We start from the raw sequence: 15,310 nt of genomic DNA, 5'->3' as shown, positions 1-15,310 counted from the left end.
TCACGGCCAGAAGAAGCTCGCTCCAAAAGCATCAACAATTGTCAGGGGGGGGGGGGGGGGACTTTTCCCTTTACCATTCCCTCAACCAGTGAAAACATGTTAGCGCCAACAATATCATAAGAAAGCAATGTTAAACCCCAGTGAATGTGAGAGAGAAACTATAGTTGCGTATAACTGCTGGGGTTGTTACGGAGAGGAGCGTCATGGCGAGTCGATTGCATCTCCCGTATTTTAACAGCTGCCCTGGGTTCCCTCGGGAAGAGAGACAATACTTCACTTTACTTTTCTGGTAGCTTCCTATACTGCCATGCCCCAACGGCCAAGACACAACAGTACCATTACTAGCATCTGCTACATCTCCCGTGGGTTTGATTATCAGAAAGCGATGTCGAGGGCTAGCGGCCTTCGTGAGTTCCCTCCGGAATTGAAAATTAATGAAAATAATTGTACGTTTGCTAAAAAATATAACTACTATGATTGTGTCTGGTAGCGTCATGGCTGCTGTCATGTGATGTACACTGTAGCCTAGTGTAGGTGTGCGACGGATTATCATTAGCCATCTAGTTGTGTGCGCACTTCAGCCGCTAGCTGTCAATACATGGCAGCAACATTATTATGGTTGAAATCTGGGGAGGTCTACAATGTTCTTGTAAGCTACCCTATGCTACAGTATTGCAAAGTTAGTTTGGACTTGTAGACTGGATGCTGGATGCTGGATGCTGGATGCAGTTGAATGATACTCAATGGCTGTAGTTGGACTCTACTTGTCTGTTTTTGGACAGGATAGGAACAATAAACCTGTCAAATTCGCTCACTGAGCAACACGTTTGTAACACTTGACGTACATAGGACGAACAGCTGTCGATGTCCTCTAGGCTCTAGTATGATCACTCTCCATTTAGACAGCTTGTGGTAATGCTTATCTTCGAATGTTTGAACTGCTTGAGATGATTACAGAATTTGCAGCAAAGCGACAACTTGCTTTGCTGATGATGTAGGATTTCCCATGTCCAGACAGCGCCGGCCAATTCTAGTACTCGAAGTACTAAGTATGTATGCCCATGCCGAGTTCGTATGACAGATATCACTCTTCGCATTCGCAGTAGGCTCCGGCGGATTATGCTCGCCAAATCATGGAATTATGCGGCGAATAATCAGCTCATCTATCCCGTAGCTCCACCTCTCCTTCCATCATGACCGACCATCAACTATACCTCATATTTTTAATTATTTGAGCAATATCTATAGCCTGCACAGTCATGGCGTTTTGCGGGCTACCCGTCACTATCTCGTCAGTTCCAGGATACCTGATAAAGGCGGATTCACTCGCATGCTGCATGTACTAGATCAGTGTGAGAAAGAACTTTGAAGAAGACGAATTGGAGCATACACTATTGTATTGCCGTGATTTCTACCCTGCTTTTCATTGAAAACACTATCTGCATGATCTCCGTACCCTTTGCCATGCAGACTACCAGCACTTATCAGGTGGATTGCACACAATTGTGTAGCCTACATTTCTAGAACTGTGGTACAATCATGTAGTTATGCTCCTGCCTCCGAAAGGATGGCAAATAAATTATGATCCAAATTTTCAACCACCACCGAATTAAGCCAATACTTAGTGCGGCATAATCCGCTGGTGCCTAATCCGCAGGAATGCCACCACCCTCTTGGATCAAGGCGCAGATGCAGCTCCTAAGCGGTGGGAGGTGAGTAGATCAGACCCACCACTGGGGACCCGCGTATTCTGCTCGAAAAGTTGGCAGATTCTGTTCGAAAAGCAGTGAAATTGGCAGAACCATACAAACCTTACGGCGGGCAATTCCTCGAATTCTGCTCCATTTCTTTATCCACATACCAAACATGCATGAAACTTACCAGAAAAAGTACCGAATTCTGCCAATTTTTCTGCCGGCAGAATCGGCCGGACCCTACCCTCCACAAAATGATCAAAGACAGAAAATCACATTCACTGCATTAAGTAAATCACTGCATCCAAGTAGTGATTATATCTGAAGTAAATTTACTGTTAGCAAACGAGAGGAACAATAGATGCAGACATGTAAATGTATGATATGCATAAATATTCGACGAGGAGACAACAATTTTTATATGGCAATAAGTAGGACGAGCTGAAGTGACATTTGGATTACTTTAACAATGTAAGCATAACTCAATGAATATGAATATAACAATAAAAGTACTAATATGAATATACTTCGTAACAATAAAAGTACTTTAGCAAGTTACATGTAACTTTAACAACTATTAATTTTACAAATTACACATAATTATAATTATATGGATGAAATGGTCGTGATGACCAGATAAAGTATGTACATGATTGTATTGAAAATTACGGAAGAGATCAAGTTATGAGATAAATAATGCTGAATGGGAATGAAGAGAGGCATGGTGATGATGGTGATGGGGGATGATGATGACAAGGAGGAGCTGGATATTGAAAAGAAGAAGTCGGCAATGCACAGACATTAATTTTGCTAACTAATCGGATCCTAAGTGCCGTACCGTGTATGATGACTCATGGTTTAGAGTTACACAGGGTGCGACAAATAATTTAATTCAGATAGTTACAAGTACAAGTGTTAATCCCTTGAGTGCGGGGCTGGTTGTCAGTGCACCACGTAAGAAAACCGTCTTTTTTGAAAATTTTCAAACCTTGGCTATGTCAAGTCGTGAAATCTTTGGGAGCCCCAACCATTAAGGGCCACATGCATTCGCTTGTTCCCGTTTATTGCACAATTCTTGGTTCAGAATGCACTGTCTCATCAAAATTTGTAAGACAGAATTGAATAAGGAAAAAAGGATTGAGGCAAAACCCACCCCCTGGGCCAGGGAGTATGACAAGCCCCACTCCCTGGTATTCTGTTTGTTTGGTGTACACATGTCTGTATTTGTTTATGTTTGCGCACGCATGTGTATGTGTGTGTGTGTGTGTGTGTGTGTGTGTGCCTGGGTATGTGCTCCCAGGCGTTGTATACGTGTATGCATGTGGGTGAGGTCAATATTATTTTGAGCACAGATCACTCACCATTTAGACGGACGTCTCTGAGTCGTCGTCCTCCTTGTATTGAGGAGGAGGCGAATCAGGGGGTGGTGGTGGCATTGCTGGAGCCTGGCCCACGGGCGACGGTGCTGCTTGCGGTGACTGGGAGCGCAGAGAGGCACTACACGCTCTGCTGTGTAGAGCGTGCACTTCCTCTCTGCGCTCCGCCGACCTGGGGGCCAGGCGGAACGATGGCCACACACCAGCTTGCATCATAGTTTCGGCTGGCAGTACTCTGTAACAGAGATTATAAAACAAAACACCTTATGTGCATTTTGAAGGGTAAATAAGATGTACACTCCTGTCACACGCATTGCAACGAAAGACATGTGGTGTGCAGGACGATTTCATATCACAATCATCAGGGAAAGTATCGTGACTTTAACTTAAAAGGGAAAGGGCAAGCAACTTTATTGCTCATCGCTATGACTGTAGTGATTATTGTCTCCATGTCGGCTATTTAGATATGAAGATTGTAAGACACCACTATAAGAGACAGTGGAGATTATGTTTGTCTGTTGTGCAAAACTAGCTCTGGAGAGATTAACCCCTTTGCCAATGCCTAACCCCTATCCCAATGTATGAGCGCGGGCACTTAATATGAGCACGGGCTGTAATGTTGAACATGGCGCTCGTGATTGTTGCGGATAAGTTGGCCACTGCCACCTCAACGGCTATGCCAACTTCAGGAAATAAAGCAGGTTCCACCACTGCACTGTGGCAAAGTCGGCCCACGACTAGCCCATTGCAAGCCAATTCAGTGATCATGGATAACCGTTAATATTGTCAACCCGACAAGAGTATTCCTGATTAAAATGTTCCACAGACGAAGGGTCCAGCAGGCCAGCTGGTTATTCAGGAATATAGAGGACGTTGATATGTGGCTCGATGCATGGCCCAAGGGCTTGGAAAAGGCTTGTTTCAGTTTTTCTTCCGTCTTCTCCTTCAATCAGCTGTCTCAATGTATATGGACAGGCATTCACGGTTGGATTTTCCATCTTCTTTATCCCTGTGCGCATTGAAGTGTCATTGCCTGTTTTGAAGTCCTCCATCCCCTTCCCAGAAGCATACTGTCATCAGAACTGTGGCTAAATTTCAAAAGTGTTACCATGGTTTCCCCTTCACTTACCTCCTGTCTGTCTGTGGTAGGTCCGGAGAGTACAGCGGAGGGCCATCATCCGCCCTGCGGGCATAAGGTGTATCTTCGATGGCGGTGTCTCGCCGGGCTTGACTTTCCCGTTGTCTACAGGACCAAACCAAAAACAGGGTATACATGAAATGTTGCTATGGAATTGTATGATACATACGCTATCATGTACATGTAATTCACGGCTTCAGGACTTCAATCAAGGTACGTAGATGTATAGCAGGAGGTTAGGCCATATCGCAAGAAGCTTGCATGACATACAAATAACCATCAACAAAAGAAGAATCAGTATCTGGAACAGTAATGACAACGACAAGAACAGCATTAAGTTAGTAACAAAAACAAAAACAACAACAACAACAACAACAATAACAACAACAACAACAACAACAACAACAACAACAACAACAACAACAACAACAACAACAACAGCAGCAGCAGCAGCAGCAGCAGCAACAAGAGCACCAGCAGCAGCAGCAATAACGCCACCTACACCACCATCGCCACTCACGCTACACCACAGCCAAAAAAGGATGATTGATTTTGAGCGCACCAGAATAGCTACTGGACTAATCAAGGATTCTTGTTTCACCCTGTCCCTGCTCTTGAACTGGTTCTGCGCAGCACAATATCAGACCAAGGTCTAACCGATATCGTGGCATTTCCCAAAGATAACTTCACCAATGCACGAGGCATACGAAGATAACCAATTTCAGACTCACTGCAATTCTAGGGCATCTTCTGATCGCAGTTTGCCCCGTATCGCGTACAGGGCAACTAATAACAAAAAAACGAACAGTGCAGCCAGAACGCTGATGGAAGCCACCAAGGCGTCTCTGGTGGTGTTATCTGTAAAATCAAAAAAGGCACAAACGATAGCAACCTCACATAGGAAAGGTAAGACAAAAATGCATATGTTGGGAAAACAATTTATCTAATCAGTTGTGAAAAGAAGAAGGACAACATGTTACGAGTTATGACTAACTGTCCACCAACCAGATCTTATACAGTCAGCGAGTGCGACAAAATGGCACAAAACTGACAAGGAGTACTGAGACATTCGGCGACCTGACACCTAGCTCCAACACTTCTCCAAGGCGCAAACCAACAACCTACCAACTTGGAAGGCTCAGGTTCGGAAAGGTCCAAGAGGGGAAGGAAAGCGCATTTTGTCGCACTCGCTGACTGTATAAGATCTGGTTACGCTGGTGGACAGTTGGTCAGAACTCGTAACATTTTGTTCTTCTTCTTTTCACAATAATTTAATTGGCTGACCATCCGAGTTATCTAATCAGTTCTTCGGAGATAAAAAAAGCCTTCACAACCCGCATGCGGAGGACAGACTGTAGGTTCTTCAACAGCAATATTTTTACGGTTTTTACTATCATTATGTCTAATGTGAAGCTCTGGCAAAAAAGCAAAGTGACAAGAACAAAATAATTATTCCATGTGTATTGCGCAATGCAATACACATGGAAAGATCTGGATGGCAGTTGTGAGTCAGTCAAGTGCCAAGTCAGTCGGCGGAAAATAGCGAGCTCCAGTGGAGGAACCACCTTCCTCATATGAATAAAGATTGTTATGATTCGCTTGTGAAAAAAAATCTCGACGCACCTCAACGTCACAATGCACATCCTAACGTTATTACTATCGAGTAACTAAAAAGGAGTCATATTGCCAGACACAACAGAACAATACGAACAGCATTACTGTAGTACTTGTTCATATTATGATTCTTTCAACTCACCAGGGTTATATATCGTAAATGCTATACTGTGGTCGCATCCACCGCACGTGAAAATGCCATTTTCAACGAATGCAGTAAATGATAGTGTCTCTATAGTAGTCTTGTTCTTCTTTTCTTTCGTTACTTTAACGTTGTAGTCAGTGGGTAGCTTCTCGTTGCAGTTTCCAGGGCTACGCCATGAGAAATCTGAGTTGTCCGGTGCATAACAGGTTATGTTTTCCATGACATGGACGTCCGTCAAGATATCGTTAACACCAATGGTTTTCCCTTTAAAAGTGGCTGCAGCAAAGAACACAAGGACAAGAACATGACATCGAATGATGAATTATTGTTCAACTTCCTCACACTTACTTACATGTATAACACGTTATTTCGTGACACATGTAACATTGATGATTTTAACTTAGTACCAGCATGGCTATACTGATCGGATTACGTTCAACTCAACAAAGCGCATCAAGGCCTACGAGTTATTTGTGACAAGAACATTTTCAATAACTCACCTCTCGGCTGACTCTCTCCAGCTACTTCCAGAGAACCAATGGCCACTAGGCCAAATAGGATCTGCATGAAAGAATTGAGTACTATGGGTCTTGAATGAAAGCTCGAAGCATCTACAGATAACAATTTAGATTTGTAGTTACGATACTTACAATAATTATAGTTTGCATGATCCACTCCAATTTCTGGCTCATAACATTCCGCTTCAGGATTTTACTAAAATGAATTCGCTCCAGGAGGATAACGATCATTTATAATCTTGATTCTTTAGCACACCGATCTAGGACAGTTGTGCACGGGCGATACATGTCTTGGTTCATTGGTAGCCAGCGCTCATTTTCATCCATCTCCAGACCTGGCTTTCTCGTGCCCAAACCACAGGAACACAACAACAGTTCCATTACTAATGCATACGATGTAGGAGAGCGGACAGGTACTTCTCAGCCTCGTCAATGTTACCACTGTGTTGAGTCTACACGGAAAGTAAGTGTACTATGAGCAGTGTACGCCGAGATCTATAGAGAAAGATCTGCATGTCAGTTGGGAACCATACTAATGTTATATTCCCAGGCTGAATGTTGGGCGCAACTCATATCAAACCTCATATGAAACCTATGCTGGGACCATCTTATGGAACCAGCTCCCCGCTGCGGTCAGGCAAGAAAGAAAACGCAATCGCTTCAAGTCAATGGCTCTTGCCTTTTTGCTTACCAGATAAATAAGCCTTTTTACAAATGCTGTATGCACTGCTCTTTCCGTTATTTTCTTCCTATGCAAGTAGCAACTCCTGTTTTGAGTTGTTTTTCTTCTCTCTTTTTCTTTCCCTACTAGTTGCTGTTACACTCACTGATCCTTATGCACAGATATACAGCATTCCCTCACTAGTGGGACCATTGTTATTAGGCTAGGGTCTGTTTTGGACTTCCCACTCCAAATAAAGAATACAAACAAACGAAAAACGCACTCAGCTGTCAAGTAGGAGAGGTCTCCATTATGAGAGGCCAGTTATTACAAATATGGACAAGAGTCCATAACCCCCCAGAGTGTGCAACTCCAGGTTGGGGTCTGGCGCAACGAAATCCAAACATTGCGTCATCCGGTCCCCGGGCAAGCATGGGCGGATGGGGCCATGTGCATATCTGGTACATCCGGCGGGGGTTCCAAGTTGAAGGTTGCTTTGAAGCAAGCCACGGAAGTGTCACGTAAAACGTTTGCTCCACGGGCTATGCAATGTCAGCAGAACGGCTTTGATTTCACAGTCACAGAATTTTTTTATTTGAAGAGAGTTTCTCTGCTCGTTGTCTGAAAAGCTTGTATTGGGAGAGTTCGTGACTCCGGGATAGCAAGAATAGGCATGGATAGGCATGGATATAGATTTACAGACTTCGAGCAATAAATCTCTATCCAGGTGCTGGAAGAATTAACAATTTCCAACACTCGACAATCGAGAGAAGAAAATGAGGAGCCCAGATCGAGCAAAAACTGACGAATATCGTCCACAGAGACACTGCACTCCGGAGCTCCGGCGACAATGGGGAGCGCTTTGCTTTAGGTTCAACAGTGGCCATTGTTCTTCTCTTATCGGATAGACACTCAAAAGAGAAAACTGTTCGACAACTCTAACATAATTCTTTGTGTACTTGAGCCTTTCCAGGCGTGTTACGTACAATACCTGGCCGGGGATTCGTAAAGAAAGACCCCAAATTGGGCAAACGGGCGAAGTAGGTCCGGGCCAAACTTCCCATTTCGTCATAGCTACTCACTACATGACGTATGAAGTTTGGATTTCGTTGCGGCACTGATTTGTGCTGAGAAGGATCACGAGTTGCACACTCTGGGTGGTTATGGACTCTTGATATGGATCATAACGTGAATCATGGCTACAGATAAACGTAGAATTTATAGCTGAATTCTGCACGTTTATTCCGCAATGACCTCTGGGAGACATCCTACGCTTCTTCCCACCCTGCACCCTGGATGGCGCCTGCGTAGAATTGCTTGCCACTTGCAGCTGCTGGAAGTAATGACGCTGTGGTGTTTCTTGTGATTTGCCGATGGGTAAGTCACGTATATACTTGACCCAGGTATAATTGCCTCACGGGACTCCAGAGAGTGGACCTCCGTGCACGCAGCCAGACCACAGATCGAACATAAGCAGATCACTTGTCATACCTTTTCGAGTCCGTAGATACTAGTAACCATTCGACAGACCAGTAGACCTGTAACTATCACCAATAGCATACACCTTCGCCCAACACTGCGATAAACCGCAACCGTGGGCTACCCCTCGATGAATAGGCCGGCAGTGCACAGCCGCTCCGCTGCAGCAACTTCGCTCCCCCCCCCCCCCCCCCCCACTAGCATTTGGCAGGTGCACGCAGCTAATAATAATAATAATAATAATAAAACAGGTTGCGTAATAAAGCAGCACAACGATAGATGTGCAAAGTCATGATGCCTGGTCCGCTTCTGTCCTGGGTTCACTACCCCTTGCGTTGCAGCCGCGAGCAAAACCAGCTCAGGCTGAGAGTTCCCTCCATGATTGCTTGTCCAAAGCGCGCATTCTGAGCCCACTCAGATCAGTCATGGTCTTTAGTGGCATGTCTCTGGCAGCTGTGCTTGCCTTGACTGCCGTGGCCAGGTTCGATTTCGGGCGTCCACGCACACCGGTGACATCTCCTCCAGTGCTGGGACCTCCACAGCAAGCCATTTCCACAGCGCTGCACACCAAATCCAGGATGCCCTCAGAAACCGGCAAAGACTACCACTCACGTTTCACTACTGCCTAGTACTGAATCCTACCTGACTTCTTGACACGACTCAAACTTGCCAAAGTCACTAAATCAACGTCAACTACAATAATCAAGCCACATATCTGCAACGTCACGAGGGTGCTGGCAAAAGTCCTGCTGCACGGCGGCGGGCGCCGTGCACCCCAATACGTGGGTTTTTAACGTGATTTTTTGGACTTTTTTGGACTTTGAGCAAAATTCTGCACACTTTCGCGTGTTTCCATGATACGACAAGTTGCGCACGGTCTGCTCACATTCAAATACAGTGCTGCCAACAAATGACAGCGTGCAACAAAAAAATCTTTCCTTGCAAGGGCACATTTTCGGCCATAACTCTTGAACGGCTGGTCAGATCGGGACACAATTTTCAGAGAATTTGCAGCTATTCATGCTCTTTCAACTGACGTAGCACTCAATATGAATTTACAAATTCGATTTTTCAGCGAATTTTTGGGTAGTCTGCCACCTTAATGCCTTCAATAAATATTATTTTATTCTAAATCGATTTTCGTGTTCCGCTCATCAGTGAATAGTATCGGAACTGAGGACACTGTGTACAAAAAAGAACATTTTATAACAGCATAATTAAAAGTGTGAACAAAAAAGGAAGTGCTAAAGCATTACATAATAGGTGTCAAACATAGTGCTAACATATATAACTGATTGCAGGCACAAAGCATGAGGTGATACAGTGCAACATGACACGACATTTACATCTGATAACCAGCTACGAGAACAACTTTAGCGCGACTACATGCTTCTTTTGTTTACAAAGAACAGGATTATGCACACGAATACATACAGCTTCCAGAGCCTTCAACTGCTTAACATAAAATTGCTTTCTCCACGCCGAGTCATTATTATATTATTATTATTATGCCACTTGGAAAAAAGGGACTATAATGCCAGCCATAATGCTAGCATTACCCGCCCATGCCTACATTCCATTACACCGCTACTACATGTACATTTGTACATGCCAGCCAGAGGAGAAGGCAGCCACAATAGGCCTTGACAGATAATGCCAATATTTTCGTGAAATTATGCTTTTCGCATTGCTGAACAAATTGCAGAATTATGCTATTTTTATGCTAAAAGTTATCATATTATGCGGCAATATATTGACCTTTGATAAATACCCACACTCACTAGTGGCCACACCATCAACAGTATCAAATTCAAATAAACTTGCTTGACTCAATAAATACCACTGTACTTTTCCATATGCAACACTGCACTTTTCTCTAAAAAGGAGTATGGTATGGTATTGACTTATTTGAATTCGGTATCTCAACAGTACATTGTACAACTTGGGAAGATCCGAATGACATAGATACATAAACATAAAAGTGGAGTAGGTGCTACAGCGGATCATTTTATCGCAGATTGTGGGACTAAACTAATACCAGAATGCAAGTACACAAGAAATAAAAGCTGAATAAATACGACTGCATGACACTGGAGAAAAGCACCAATTAGAGCAAAACAAAGCGACACATCACTCATCGAAAACATTTTCAAAAAGGAGCTGTTTTAACCGGGTACATTGTGGCCCGTCATTAAGAAGGCAGGCAAGATGAGCGTTAAATGCATAAGACGTATTGCAAGACTTCATTTCGAAGGGCAGAGCATTCCAAAGTAAAGCAATCCTACTAGACAATGAGCGATACCCGCATGCAGTCTTATATCGGCATAACGAACGATTATTTGCAGAAGAGCCGCGAGTGGTGTAAGCAGGTGTACTGTGCCTACAAAATAGAGAATCTAAACTGGCAACTGGGTGAGCTACTTTACACTGAAAGATAAATTTAATGAACAACTGTAAGAAACGGTGGTCCAGAGGACATAGCTTAAGAGAGTGGTAAAGGGGGTCCACGTCAGCACAGTAATGGGCACCACAGGCAGCTCGGATCGCACGACGGTGAACAGCAAATAGGCGCCCACGGTCTTTTGCAGATAAGCAGGGTAAGAACGATTGAAATGCAAATTCTAGATCAGATTGAATTACGGATAGCACATAAAGAGTATTTTATAAACAGTATTTATTGGCCTTAGTGGTATTTTATAAGACCAATAAATAATGTTCATAAAATACTCCTTTTTAGGGAAAGCGAAGGTCAACATTATGTATAATAAAATAATGTAGTGGCCGAAGGATTTATTGCAATTACATACCAGTTATAAAAACCTCGGGGGACCTCGGTTTTTATACTGGTATGTAATTGCAATAAATCCTTCGGCTCTACATTTATTATATACTTATGCTCACATATGCTGCTAATGTATAATTATGATGGTTCTGTGCAAAACAACAGGTGATTTTTTGTAGAGGGCGTAGTACTGTAGTAGCAAAAGTTCAACGGGGTCAACGCACCGTCCGACCTAGCGACGACCGTCAGGTCCGTCACCCTGGTCACTGTCACACTGATTGTAGTGGACTGGACATGTTATCAAGGCCAAGGGAATCGTGAACCTACTCCTTCCTGGTGCGTCTACTTGTACTTGTAGAACATGACATTGTACAACTGTATGGATTTTGATGCGAACAGGCGGATTAGTCCAATTTTATGTGATTCGTATGCAATTTGCCTCGAACTATGCGATTATTCGATTATGGTAGGAATTATGCGAAAAATTATGCTAGCATAATCTGTCAAGGCCTAAGCCACAACCGAAATTAGGCCTTGACGGATTATGCTAGCATAATATTTTTGCATAATTCCTACCAAAATCGAATAATCGCATAATTCGAGGCTAATTGCATACGAATCGCATAAATTGGATTTGATAACCGCAATCAATAAAACTAGCTGAACCGACATTTGTGTACTTTATTCATGCAATGTAAAAACGGTGGAGACGATGTGCAATAAAACGATGAAACTATGAAGAAATGGTGTAGGGAAAAAATATGGATTCAAACAAGTTTTCGTACAACACTCATCAGGAATCGTCGTTGTGCTAAAGGACACTGAAACAAAAATTGAACTATTATAGAAAATCTAAGTTAGAGAAATAACACTAAGAGCAACAACAGTGAAATTTACAAGTGTGAATTTTAACAATCAAAGCGAGAAATGAACAAAGGAGAAAGGAAGGAAAGACAACGTGATAACACATAACAGCAGTACATTACACCTAGAACATTAACGGCCAATCTTGGCCGCACTAAACACGACACGTTACTTGAACAATTTCAACCCAATTATACTATCTTTCTGTACACACAAATTAGGCTTGTACAGACGCTGATAGATAGCTTCCAACACTTTTAACTGTAGTCCATAACCATGACGACCACGGCACAATACAGTGAACGAAGAGTCGGAATACGAATTGCAACAATCAGGACTAGCTAGCAAATGATTGTACACTGAAGACTTGCTACCACGAAACCTACGCACAACACTAACACTCTCACCGGCATTCTCACCATCACTCCCATCACTGCTCTCCGACTCACTGCTCCCTCCGCCGTCCGTTCCATCCTCCGCTTCCTCTGTACTCTCTCTGTCTCGTCCATCCCGCCTGACCGGGTCCATTGAACTCAACTCGGCCGTCACCCTGCTATCACGTCCCTCCTTTCGCCCTTGTCCGCTGAGTGCGTAGCTTCTATTCACCGCCGAGGCTGGCCGCATGGTGCGAATTTTTCTCCTCGGCAATTTTTTTTAAAGATAATTCAAAATATCGCCTAAAACACCATGAAAATTCGCTTCGTTGCCATGGTAACCCCGGAGTTGTCATGAATTTTGTAATGATGAGTGTGGTCGCACACTGTGACTGACTCGGTACAGACTGTCAGCGTACATGCCATCCAGCCTGATCAGGCATGTTACTAAAGTCTTTGCACTTCCACAGCCAAGCGCTAGCCTTTTTTAGAAGCAAATGTACAGTGATTTGTGCCTTCAGTTGCGCTGAAAAGTGAAAGTACAGGACTTCTGCATAGGAAAGTATTGATCTCCGACATTTTGGCTGCTTTTCGGACGTTTCCCTTTTCGGACCAGTTTTCGGAAGAGCCTTCAAAAATCGGCCCTGTCCGAAAAATCGGACGGTTTGGCAGCACTGGGATTGTATGAGGAGCGTGCGGAGAGCGGAGATATCAGTGTCCTTGCCTTTGGTACCCTGTTATATCGAAGCTCGAAGTTCTGATATGCAATCTTTACATTTTACTTGCGACTCGCGATCGGATTTCATTTTTATAGCGGTTCTTTTTTTACTATGCAGGTTGCGCTACCTACGCGTTACCGGTATACCGGTACGAGGTGGTTTGGCTTTTTTTAACATGGTTGTAAAATGACGTTTTTTCAGTCACTTCTAGACAAGCTACGTCCAAATGAATTGTTGCAAGTGGAAGTGCTATCCTTCATGCCCGTTGTGTCCAAAAATGGGAATGATCCCACTTTGGAAAGTGTCTTGAATCATGTCCTACTTCCACAGTATTCTCAGGATTCAAATAATTGGTGTGTCATTTTTTAACAAATTTGTAAAATGGCATCACCGAAGGATGTACCCAGAGTGCTTGACAGTGCTCAACACCACAAAGGCAGAGCGTAATACATCACAAACTGGGATATTCGGTCATCAATGTTCTGAAGTTGATAGATATCACTTCAAGGATTGCTAGTGGATGAAAATTAATCTGTGAACAGAGGAGTGAACTGCATTGTAAGCTGCGAAAGCCGTGTTTTTGTATTTGTAACTAGTGGCTGTGTTATACGGTGGAATTGGATAGATAGCCGCAGCATCGCAGCGATGTTTTCGTTCTCACAGAGTGCATTCCGTGACCTACTGTTCTTCAGTACTGTCTTTAGTGATGGCAAGACGGCCTGCCGTCGTCCAAAGGCCCTGCGGAAGCAATTCACTGCCCTGCTCGTCCATTCAGGGGCTCATTTTTACACATTTTACACTCAATCTGCGGACAGAACTGTTTCGTCCTTTGTGGACTCGTCAGCGCAGCACAGAGGAAATGAGGCCGAACCTGATAGCAATGGAAATAAAAATTTCCAATCAGGCCCGAACGTACCTTGCCAGAGTGCTCAAACTGACAAGTCAGTGGGCTCTGCATAAAGCAAAGAGCAAAGGCACTACCCCACGCAAGGGTGCTCAACTGCTTAGAGCAGGAGCGAAATACTCAATCTGCGGACAGAACTGTTTCGTCCTTTGTGGACTCGTCAGCGCAGCACAGAGGAAATGAGGCCGAACCTGATAGCAATGGAAATAAAAATTTCCAATCAGGCCCGAACGTACCTTGCCAGAGTGCTCAAACTGACAAGTCAGTGAGCTCTGCATAAAGCAAAGAGCAAAGGCACTACCCCACGCAAGAGTGCTCAACTGCTTAGAGCAGGAGCGAAATACTCAATCTGCGGACAGAACTGTTTCGTCCTTTGTGGACTCGTCAGCGCAGCACAGAGGAAATGAGGCCGAACCTGATAGCAATGGAAATAAAAATTTCCAATCAGGCCCGAACGTACCTTGCCAGAGTGCTCAAACTGACAAGTCAGTGAGCTCTGCATAAAGCAAAGAGCAAAGGCACTACCCCACGCAAGAGTGCTCAACTGCTTAGAGCAGGAGCGAAATACTCAATCTGCGGACAGAACTGTTTCGTCCTTTGTGGACTCGTCAGCGCAGCACAGAGGAAATGAGGCCGAACCTGATAGCAATGGAAATAAAAATTTCCAATCACACATTTTACACATTTTACACAAAATGGCAAAGCACCCACCACTAGTTATACCAACGTGGCAGGGAGAATTAAATTATATGCACCAAATTTTCTGGTCAATGTTGATCTACGATAAACTGGCTCCCATTTGCCACCACCCATGTTTCGATACAGCCATCCGGAGCAGAGAAACAGCCAGAAGAAAAGCAAATTTTACACATTTGTTAAAAAATGCCAAATGTTTAAAGGGGAAGTTAAGGCAAAAATTAAAATTTCACCAGTTGTAGTCTTCGGGGTGCTGAGTCGAATGGTCTTGGTCCGAGGAAGCTGAGACGCTCCCTTCCTACTTGAATCCCAATCGAACTCGCGCACTTCCACCGAAACTGGGTGA

General features: G+C 43.9%; 1 protein-coding gene across 2 annotated transcripts; it reads right to left on the bottom strand.

Moving 5' to 3' along the window:
* Nucleotides 1-1,952: 1,952 nt before the first annotated feature.
* On the bottom strand, nucleotides 1,953-6,696 carry LOC135817405 (uncharacterized). 2 transcript variants are annotated; one of them, XM_065330582.1, is made up of 7 exons: nucleotides 6,618-6,696; nucleotides 6,468-6,528; nucleotides 5,965-6,243; nucleotides 4,940-5,066; nucleotides 4,200-4,313; nucleotides 3,056-3,305; nucleotides 1,953-2,457 (listed from the first exon to the last, which is right to left on the bottom strand). In XM_065330582.1, the coding sequence occupies exons 1-6, from the start codon at nucleotides 6,657-6,659 to the stop codon at nucleotides 3,059-3,061; spliced, it is 870 nt and encodes a 289-aa protein (XP_065186654.1). In that variant the 5' UTR covers nucleotides 6,660-6,696; the 3' UTR covers nucleotides 1,953-2,457; nucleotides 3,056-3,058. The 2 variants fall into 2 exon arrangements, with proteins under 2 accessions (XP_065186654.1, XP_065186655.1); XM_065330583.1 differs by having other exon boundaries at nucleotides 6,468-6,663.
* Nucleotides 6,697-15,310: the final 8,614 nt, after the last annotated feature.

The sequence above is a fragment of the Sycon ciliatum genome, chromosome 5 (assembly GCF_964019385.1).
Source record: "Sycon ciliatum chromosome 5, ocSycCili1.1, whole genome shotgun sequence".
Taxonomy (NCBI): domain Eukaryota; kingdom Metazoa; phylum Porifera; class Calcarea; order Leucosolenida; family Sycettidae; genus Sycon; species Sycon ciliatum.
This window is presented reverse-complemented; position numbering and strand designations above follow the sequence as displayed.

Bases quoted from the DNA above. Each gene is read 5' to 3' on its own strand.
- LOC135817405 (XM_065330582.1), bottom strand. From the start codon at position 6,659: ATGAGCCAGAAATTGGAGTGGATCATGCAAACTATAATTATT. The intron at 6,529-6,617 runs GTAAGTATCGTA...TCTTTCATGCAG, and splicing joins TCATGCAAACTATAATTATT to ATCCTATTTGGCCTAGTGGC. The intron at 5,067-5,964 runs GTGAGTTGAAAG...TTGATTTTACAG, and splicing joins ATTTACGATATATAACCCTG to ATAACACCACCAGAGACGCC.